General features: G+C 37.4%; 2 protein-coding genes and 1 pseudogene across 4 annotated transcripts; 1 reads left to right on the plus strand and 2 right to left on the minus strand.

Annotated features, from left to right (window-relative positions):
- Window positions 1–2,018: 2,018 nt before the first annotated feature.
- Window positions 2,019–4,611, plus strand: LOC108844623 (glycerol-3-phosphate dehydrogenase [NAD(+)] GPDHC1, cytosolic). 3 transcript variants are annotated; one of them, XM_018617906.2, is made up of 7 exons: window positions 2,019–2,203; window positions 2,444–2,552; window positions 2,658–3,320; window positions 3,397–3,618; window positions 3,684–3,931; window positions 4,030–4,169; window positions 4,259–4,611. In XM_018617906.2, exons 3-7 carry the CDS (start codon window positions 2,663–2,665, stop codon window positions 4,380–4,382), a joined length of 1,392 nt encoding a protein of 463 aa, XP_018473408.1. In that variant the 5' UTR covers window positions 2,019–2,203; window positions 2,444–2,552; window positions 2,658–2,662; the 3' UTR covers window positions 4,383–4,611. The 3 variants fall into 3 exon arrangements, with proteins under 3 accessions (XP_018473408.1, XP_056860555.1, XP_056860556.1); XM_057004575.1 differs by lacking the exon at window positions 2,019–2,203 and adding an exon at window positions 2,267–2,285; XM_057004576.1 differs by lacking the exons at window positions 2,019–2,203; window positions 4,259–4,611 and having other exon boundaries at window positions 2,322–2,552; window positions 3,684–3,957.
- Window positions 4,612–4,682: 71 nt separating this feature from the next.
- On the minus strand, window positions 4,683–5,473 carry LOC108845254 (uncharacterized; annotated as a pseudogene).
- Window positions 5,474–5,534: 61 nt separating this feature from the next.
- On the minus strand, window positions 5,535–7,703 carry LOC108844371 (transcription initiation factor IIB-1). The gene is made up of 7 exons (XM_018617619.2): window positions 7,242–7,703; window positions 6,774–6,798; window positions 6,503–6,632; window positions 6,279–6,409; window positions 6,112–6,200; window positions 5,955–6,031; window positions 5,535–5,880 (listed from the first exon to the last, which is right to left on the minus strand). Exons 1-7 carry the CDS (start codon window positions 7,592–7,594, stop codon window positions 5,747–5,749), a joined length of 939 nt encoding a protein of 312 aa, XP_018473121.1. The 5' UTR covers window positions 7,595–7,703; the 3' UTR covers window positions 5,535–5,746.
- Between the last annotated feature and the right edge of the window lie 2,418 nt (window positions 7,704–10,121).

Genomic DNA, 10,121 nt, shown 5'->3' on the forward strand with positions numbered 1-10,121 from the left:
TATAAACTAGTGTTTGTTTAGTCACTATCATACATTAAGCTTCTTTTGTGTTTGTTTAGTCACTATCAGTTTCTAATAACTAGTGTTTACATGTTTGTGAGTTTTCTCGAGTATTAAGTGGAGAAAGGCAGAAGAAAGTGACCTGGGAAAAAGATATTACTTATTACTTATGTACTATTCGCCAAGATTTGTAGTTTCAAGAGAGGTTTTCATAGCCTCAATAGCAGTGACTCGATGGAGAAGATTCTGGACGCTATCCACCCATGTCTGCTTATCAGCCTTGCTCTTGCACTTGAACTTCGTTATACCTTTGCCTGTGCTTATTCCAAAGTAGAGCTCTTCTTCTTTTGCGTTTTCTGTTTCTTTTACATTTTGCAGGCCCGAGACTGTCTTGCATACATCATTCACAATACCTGCGGTCATTGGATTTATAGTGTAAAGCATTAGTTCACAAAGTCACAAGATTTACTTGGCGCCAAAAGAAGCTTTATCTGAAGGTGATAATAAGTTAGTTAACTACCTTTGCTTTTCATGGTGTGCATGTCAAGATCGGGGGTTGTGAGTTTGGTGTATAAAAAGATAAGCATCACGAAATTGCAATAAGTTAACAAAGTGGAGTATATTACAGTACACCTAAAGCAGAAAAGTGTTCTTCATATATTCACACAACAGTAATATCATTTCAGCTACTACTACTACAATCACACAGCTTACAGTGCTGCAGAAGAGAAATTAAAGAAAGTAACAGAAAAAAAGACAGATCTACTGCGTGTTTGCTCTGACACCAGCTCTGTCACTTGGGATCTCCTAATCTTCATCGGTAGGCTTAGATGAGCCAGCTTTCTTGTCGGGGAGAAGGAGATTGTGGATGTTAGGCATCACTCCTCCATTAGCAATCGTCACATCTCTAAGTAGCTTACTTAGTTCCTCGTCGTTCCTCACCGCAAGCTGAATATGTCGAGGCACAATCCTTGTCTTCTTGTTATCTCTTGCCGCGTTCCCAGCAATCTAAGCACCTATACAAAATCGATCACACCCAGATCCGTTAGAAAAACTTCAATCAGACTCAAGATTAAAACTTTCCTATACGAAATCGAAAACCTAGATGCGCTAGATCATCAAATTTGATTTAAAAAAAAGAAGCAAATCTAAATTTGATAATACGTTTGAATTGGGTTATCAGTTTACCTGTTGCGGCTGCAGCAGTTAGAGTCAGCAAATCTCCCGGTCCACGAACATCGACGGCAGATCGGACGGCAGAGACGATGCGATCGTGACCGGCGCCGGAGAGCTCTGCTAATCTGTGATGAATCTATGAATCTCGATGGAGGTTAGATCTGTGATGTCTCGACGACGGAAGCAAGGATGAATCTATGAATCTCGACGGAAGCAACGATGAATCTGGACAGAGGCGATGGATATCAACGGACGGAGAGAAGGTCGATGAAGAAAGGGAGGTCGATGATTGTTGAAGATAAAGTGAGGGTAGTTTAGTATTTTATCCATTAAAGAATGTGGTATTTTTGAAAATGTCAATTCCTTTGTGGTATAGTTGAATTGTGGTACCATCAAAATGGTATTTGTAAAATTTCCCCATGTATATTCTCTCTTTTACAACATAAATTGTTCATTGTTTTTTGGTAAAACAAATTGTTCATTGTTGGGTGATCAAATCTATATATGACATATCACAAGTAAGGGTATGTTCGTTCTCTTTTCTAATAACATAATTTTTTCACATAAAACCAAAGATTAGATAAATTATTTTTTTCAAAAAGTATTATAATATAAAATGAAATATAATTCAATTAAGAAATTACGTAAATTAATCGCTTAATCCATTTCTGATAAATATAAAAACAGGAAAATAATTTATAGTTTTAAATAAGATACCACTAAATGCTGTGTTTATTTTGTGCCATTAAAGACTGTGTCCGAAGTTAGGCACCATCCCTTAATTGTACACCCAGGCCATAACCAAAAACAAATAAATAAAAAGTCTGCTCTATTCCTCAACTGTACCCATCAATGCTTATTATGCCCATTCCTCTTCCTTGCACAAAAGCTTGCTCTGTTTTGGAGTAGATAAATCTTTCCTTTTCTCATGAGAGTTTTATGATTTTTTTGCCAGTAGATAAATCTTCTCATGCTTTCTTGATTTGTATTTGTTTCTTTCTTTTATGGTTGCCGTACGACACGAAAGGTTTGTTCTTCTTGACTTGTGTTTTGTTTTACCGAACTTTCTCATTGAGTTAGATGAACAACTCAAAGACGGAGCTAACAAAGTTTTGTCCTTTTATATTTTATTTTATTCCATAATCTTTCTCTCTTGATTTTTTTTTTCTGCAATTTACTCAAGTTGTAGCATTACTATTTAAATGTCTATGATGTATCTATTGCATCAATGTCTTGTTTTTGATCTAACCTTTTGGTTATATTGCAGAAGAAAGCTTAGAACACACAAAGACAAAACTCAAGTCCTGTTTGGTGAGAAAAGCTGAGTTAGTGAACCAAGAAAGTCTTATTCTCTTGGAGCAAGAAGCTGCCTACTGGTAATGCCCAACTTGTTTTCTTTGTGTCTTGATCCAACCCCATATATAAAACCTGAGTTAGAAGACTTTAGACATTGCTCGTTGCCTTTGGTTTGTGTGGACCAGTGAAAATGGTGGGAAGCATTGAAGCCAAGAAGAGCCTGCTATCAAACGGGTCTGTTCAACACAATGGTCTCAACTTGGAGGAGAAGCTTGATGAGTTCCGTCGTCTTCTTGGCAAATCAGACAAAGATCCATTAAAGGTTGTAAGCGTTGGAGCTGGTGCTTGGGGAAGTGTGTTTGCAGCTCTTCTCCAAGAGAGCTACGGAGGTTTCAGGGAGAAGTTTCAGATCAGGATATGGAGAAGACCCGGTAGAGCTGTCAGCAGATCGACGGCTAAACATTTGTTCGAAGTGATCAATTCTCGGGAAGATGTCCTCAGGAGACTGATAAGACGCTGCGCTTATCTGAAATACGTTGAGGCAAGGCTCGGTGATAGGACGCTCTATGCAGATGAGATACTGAAAGACGGGTTTTGTCTTAACATGGTTGACACGCCGCTGTGTCCTCTCAAGGTTGTGACAAACCTGCAAGAAGCTGTGTGGGATGCTGATATTGTTGTTAATGGATTGCCTTCGACGGAGACACGACAAGTGTTTGAAGAGATTAGTAAGTATTGGAAAGAGAGAATCACTGTTCCTATTATCATCTCTCTGTCAAAGGGTATTGAAACTGCTCTTGAGCCGGTTCCACATATCATTACTCCAACAAAGATGATCCATCAAGCAAGTAAGCTTATTCACCTTCTTGAATTATATTGACAAGTCTTGCTTAGCTCTCATGTCTTTGGTGTTTGTGTATATAGCTGGTGTGGCGATTGAGAATGTACTCTATCTTGGTGGACCAAACATTGCTGCTGAGATATACAACAAGGAGTATGCTAACGCTAGAATCTGTGGAGCTGAGAAATGGAGGAAGCCACTAGCAAAGTTCTTAAGACAACCACATTTCATTGTTTGGGACAATAGTGATCTTGTGACACATGAAGTAATGGGAGGTCTCAAGAATGTGTACGCCATTGGAGCTGGTAAGCTTCTGCATGCACACACAAGGATTTAAGTGATTGATTACCTTTGTGTTTTTCTTTTTCAGGAATGGTGGCAGCGCTTACTAACGAGAGCGCTACAAGCAAATCGGTGTATTTTGCTCACTGTACATCTGAGATGATATTCATAACTCATTTACTAGCAGAAGAGCCTGAGAAGCTTGCAGGGCCTTTGCTAGCTGACACTTATGTGACCTTGTTGAAAGGGCGTAACGCTTGGTACGGTCAGATGCTTGCTAAAGGGGAAATAAATAGAGACATGGGTGATAGTATAAGCGGGAAGGGAATGATTCAGGTATCTCAATCCTAAGTGAGAACAAAGTAAGTTTTGAAACTTCTGGTGTAATGTCTATCAATGCTGATGTGAATGAATGATTGGTTTTGTTTGAACAGGGTGTTTCTGCAGTGGGAGCGTTTTATCAACTGCTTAGTCAGTCTAGCTTAAGCATATTGGACTCTGAAGAGAAGAAACCTGTGGCTCCGGTTGAATCATGTCCTATTTTGAAAACACTCTACAAGATACTCATCACAAGGTAAGGACACTGAATCTCTTTTTGGAACTTGCTTCTTTCGTTTCTGTAATGAACTCTGTTTGCTCAATGTTGTGTCTGGATTTTGGCAGAGAACAATCAACACAAGCGATTCTGCAAGCGTTGAGGGATGAAACACTGAATGACCCAAGAGACAGGATTGAGATTGCACAGAGCCATGCATTCTACAGGCCTTCCCTTCTAGATCAGCCTTGATTAGTCTGTCATGGCCTTCATATAATCCAAACTTGTTGGATCTGATTACCAAGAGAGATATAACATAAACTACTTGTTCAAACTGCAGATTCTGCTGTGTTAAAACATCCCGTCTTAAAATGGATTGTTGTTCAGTCTCGTGAGTCAATATAATCCTTGTACTGTATCCTTTCTCTGTATGATCAACGGAGCTTTTTTTTATTAAGCAAATATCAACTTTAATATCCCAGTAATCATTCTACTTTAGACTATCCTGAAACGCATTCCCTGCTCCTCACAATCAGTTAGCTGCAGTTTTACCTATTGAAGCAGATCATCTTTCTTGAGCTTTATACTAGTGGGTTACTTTCAGCTCCTTGGCTGTGCTTTTTAGTTCCTTTGCTGTCTTGTCCTTCAACTCGCTTATTAAGATCACCCATGGTCTTCCCACCTCTCTGTCAAATTCGTTCCATCAAATCCAACGCTAAATTTGACTGATGTGCAGGAACACTATCATGACTGTTGACTGGATTGGTCTTTTAACAGCATCAATACTAATCTTGCCAGCTCCTACTTTTCTGCTTAGTGTTTCTCATGAAGCTTATGTTCATACCTTTTTATTGTTGCTGCTTTTAGATTTTTCGTCTCTTCTTGTTGAGGACTGACCCACGATTAACCAATGCCTCACTCTCTGCCTTTGTACTTGCCTCAGTAAGCATGCCTATGATCAGCTCGTCTTTAACAAAGGTCTTCACAGCCTCAGGCATTGATCTGTTGCGTTTCTCATCACATGGGGGTTTCTACCTATGTCCGATCCATCACACATTTCTAAAGAGACTATGATAAAAGGTCCAGAAGCAGTTTCGATGTCTTCAGTACTTCTCCATCTTTGTTTGTAAGCATCTTCGTTTCTCTTGGCTTATACAAAAGTTCACGGGAGGCTTGTTTTATAAGATCATAATACTTAGTCAGTAACCAAGGACGAACAAGAATGTTCCTCAGCTTCCTCAATCTTGCTGGCCAACACAAGGCTAGAAAGGCATCTGCATCTTCTGCAACCTATCAGTAGTTGAAAATACACACTGCATTTCACTACAAACATCACATCCCATGGATTGCTTGTCATATCATAGTACAATCCGGATTCGAACATTAAAAACTGCATGTTATAGATTCAATAAAACACACCTTCTTTCTTTCTTAGTATGAATATTTAAATATTTCTTTTAGAAGATGTTAAAGCATTACAAGAAAGTCCATAATCTTAACAAAAGGACTCAAAAAAAAGAATTTTCAGAAAGAACCAAAGCCTCTCTACTCGAGAGAAACACTTGCTTTGTTTGTAGAGAGATAAATAAGATAGGTATCTATTGCAGAGAAGAAGTTCAAGGACTTGAGAGGTTCTTAAGATCCTCTTCCTTAGCATACCAACTTGGTATGATCTTTGGTAGATGAGGATACAAGTCCTTGTATGAGTTTCTTATTGTCCCCTCTGCTACTCCTGTAGCCACCGCTATATCTGCATCAACCCCCACATATATTAAAATTAGTCTCCACTCCTTTGTTCGACTAAATGTGCCAAATCAAACAAACCTTTGAGAGGCTTCTTATCATCAGAAAGCTGGGTTATGATATAGATAACAACTGCTGCTATTGATATAGGACTCCTCCTGCAAGATGCCAGATAAAACATCTGTAAAGATTCTGCTGTGTCTATCTATAGGTACACAATAATAAAATGAGGAAGTACCTTATATCAAATTCCTCAGATTTTTTCACAGCTTCCTCAGCAGCTCTAACGGCTTGATGAGACATTCCAAGGTTAGAGCAGAACCTTTTCTGCAATATCCAGACCGCACAATGTCAACAATATCAAGTTTAAGGTACTTGTAACGACTTAAAAAGTCCAAAACTCACCATGAAGTCACCAGCATGTATAGCGCCCAATTCCACAGAATGGCCAGTCTCAAGCCCCAACGTCTTAACAATAAAGTCCTTCGCTCGTCCAATTTCCTTCTTTGTCGCCCCATTGGCAACAGAGCAAATTTCTATTCACAAGGGTTGAGGAATTGGATTTTGACTTATGATGATGGGGAAAGCTTTTTAATATCAAGACTCTCTCTCAAAAGAGAAATCTTTACCCTTAATAGTCCGTGGCTTGTCCTCTTGTCTACAAGAAATGTACAAGCAGGCTGCCAAAAGTGCATCCTGGTTTCTTCCCCTGGTTGACTTTTGATCCTCCAGCCTCTTAAATATCTCATTAGCCCGATCCTACATATCACCACCAACAACCAGTAAATGATAGGGTCCAATAGCACAATACTAAACCAGCGACATTAGCTTTCTAGCAACATATCCGCATGGCTATGAATTTACCAAACCAATCTAACAGAAACAGAGGAAGAACGTTACCTTGATAGTTCCGACAAGCCCCAACCTGTGAAAAACAAAAATCAATCAACGAGTAAGTACTCTCACGATGAACACACACAAACACAATCAGTGCACATTAAAAAGGAACCTTATTGATGTAGTTATGTTACTTAATGCACTTAACCTCCTTTAGTTAAGTTAATTGGTAAATACTTGCAAAGAGGCATCAACCAACCACAATAACACACAGCAAGACATGAAGCTGCAACATATACAAACACTCCACAAAAAACAAGCACCAAGAACAAAACTTTCAATGCACATTCTCTTTAGTTAGGTTAAAAGTAAAAACTAAGCAGACAATGAATCTAGCAAACATATACAAACACTCCACACCAAGGACAAAACTTTCAATTCACATTACATAAAGGAACCTCTTCTAATTATGCTAATTGACACTTGCAAAGATCCGATCAATCAATCAATCAATCAAAAATAGAGCATAACCTGTCGGACATGGTGGCAATTGTCTTAAACGCCTGGATCAACCCACGCTCAGCACTACCGTTACGATTCTGCCACCTCCCGAGAGAGTTAGACAAGAAATCGCCGGAGGAGCCGTTGGTCTTGGCGATGACGGTGGTGAGGGCGCTGTCGGCGAGGAGAGGGTTGGTGGGACCGCCGACACGGTTGGGATCGGCGTTGGAAGACTCGTTGGCGAAGGTACGCCACTCGGAGGTCTCGTCGATGGAGTGGGACTCGAGAACGAGGCCGCACTCGGAGCAGAGCGTGTCTCCGGCGGAGTGATCCACCACCAGCTCCGTCTCCCTCTTGCAATCCGTGCAGTAGGCGTCCGACATGGTTTTGTGTTCTTGAATCGGTTTACAGATTCGGGACCGAGGTGTTGCGTCGACGATTAAGACAAAACGCGATCGGTGTGTTTGTGTGTGTGTGGAGAGAAGGTGAGAACCGGTAGGTTTGTTTCGGCTTTTATAGACGAAAGGAGAGAACAAGTGAATAAATTGGATGTGGTAAGGTGCACGCAAACGAGGAGATCTTGGTCGTTGATTTTAGAGGGGCCCATTATAGATCAATTGGACGGTGAATTGACGTTATTTATTTGTTTTTTTGGTTTTTAAAAAAGAAAAATCGGAGGTTTGAATCGGTTCAGATATTTTGATTTACAAATATTTTTCATATTCCCTTTTTTTGTAACTGATATTTTTCATATTCTAGTTCGAGTATGTTACATATTTGATCAGTATTCAATCTCCTCTAAATCAATACCTATTTGTGTATTTTTATAAATAATTAGATGAGATTCAGATTTGGATGTTGATCCGGATATTAGTCTTAATCCTTTTGTAGGTTGCTTGTCTGTTAGAGGAAAAAGATATAAGTGACTTGTTAGGAAAGTCTTTACTGATCGATATCGCATGTGTTGTACTTTAGTTGGCATTTTTTACGAGTGTCGAGATATAGGAACATAATTACATAAATAAACTTGTTTAGTGTTTGGTGTTTTTAGGAATAGAGAAATAACCGGTGTGCTAGTGTTTTATCCACATGATCCGAGTCACTAATTGTTGTCCAATTGAACTTGACTCAATATACATTCAGAATACATAAACCAAACAAATATTGGTGGGTAATTGTATTGTTTAGCTCCGAAGAATGACATGTCAGATGTCACCCTTTTTTTATTTATGTCCATTTCATGCGACTTCTCAACTTTTTGAAGAAAACAAAAATCTAATGCGAGTATAGTAATCAGTATGAGTTTTACATTTTTTTTTACGACAAACGGCTATTCTATTACTCAAACTTGATGTGGTCTGGGTAACCAGACCGGAATAGAACAACCAACAAATTGTAACTTCCTATGGAAGGATCTGGGTAATCATGTTTACATTTATGACTATTAAATTTTGTATTAGGATATGTTTAGCTTTATGAATCGCGTAAAGGGTAACTCTGTGATTTCTATCTTTTTTGTACTTTTTACACGTAAACATTGCGTATCTCAGATTCTAGTTTTATTAGTTGTAAATATGTAATGTGCGAGTTACATAACTTCATAATGTAACTTTTGTACAGTGCCGGACTAACATTTGATACTATCCCAATTGAAATTTAAAATTATGTCCAATATCGCAAAACATTGAAAATAGCGTAAATATTCATTAAAAATCAAAATCTGCAATTTGTTTATAAAAGCAGTGATATTATATACACTTATTGTTAGAAATATAATTTTACATATATTTTTTCTAAAAAAACATCCATTACAATCATATGGTCAAGTCTTTAAACCATAATAATTTAGATTGATAATATAACTAATTCATTTAATTTTTCTAGTTACATGAAAGACCGCAAATAAACGTTTATTAGCTTCGATTTCGAAAAACTTCTTTCGGCTGTGGAATCTACACCGAAATGGTCAAAATATGCGATAAACAATTTATGTGCTTCGAACTTTTTCGGACATTGATTATCGAAGAATCTTTAGTTCTTTAAACAAATAGTCACCAATTATATATGAAATCGTTAACATTCTTTAAAGAAACTTTCAGATTCAAACATGATTCCCTAAAGATATTCTCGCTTACTTCTATTAACCTTTAAAATTAAACAAAAATCTCAAAACAAATTCATAATTTTGGAATTGTTCAAATCTGAATTCAAAAGAAATTAGAACTAGAGCCTTAACAAATTTTATTCTAACCAAAATGCCTAGTAAATTATATTTTGGATGCCCCATTAATTTGGATGCCCTAATCCTTTGCTTGGGTGGCTTGCCTTCTGGGCCGACTCTGCTTTTATAACAAAGAAAAAAGAAACAATTTGTTGAGCATTGCATGTAACCAACAACAGCAAAAGAAACATGAATAGAGTGCGATAATTGATAAGTGCGGAAAATGTAGTCGCGAAAGTATAATTTTACACTCTCTTGGGCAAACATATTTTCGCCATGAAGTCTATTAGACCATTTCCATTCTCATATCTATTTTTCTTCTTTATATTCTTTATATAGTAGAATAACTATAAAATAAAGATATATATTTGTTCTAATATGTTCATTTATAAGAAAAATGTTATTTTATATTTTTGAGAACAAAAAATGTTATTTTATATTACGAAGAAATAGTACTTATTATCTCTATATTTACAAATAATAATAGCATTCTTTATCATAGAGAAAATATAGCATTCATCTATTTAAAAAATATATTGGAGAAAAGATCAATCTTTATTGAGACTTCTTCTATTATAAAAATATAAATAAAGCTACTTTGAAGATGTTCTCATGAGTCAAATCTACCGTATAAACAATATACACTAGGTGATTTTTCGGTGTTTATAAACGGATATAAATATTTACAA

Source organism: Raphanus sativus, chromosome 3 (genome assembly GCF_000801105.2).
Source record: "Raphanus sativus cultivar WK10039 chromosome 3, ASM80110v3, whole genome shotgun sequence".
NCBI classification, from domain to species: Eukaryota; Viridiplantae; Streptophyta; class Magnoliopsida; order Brassicales; family Brassicaceae; genus Raphanus; species Raphanus sativus.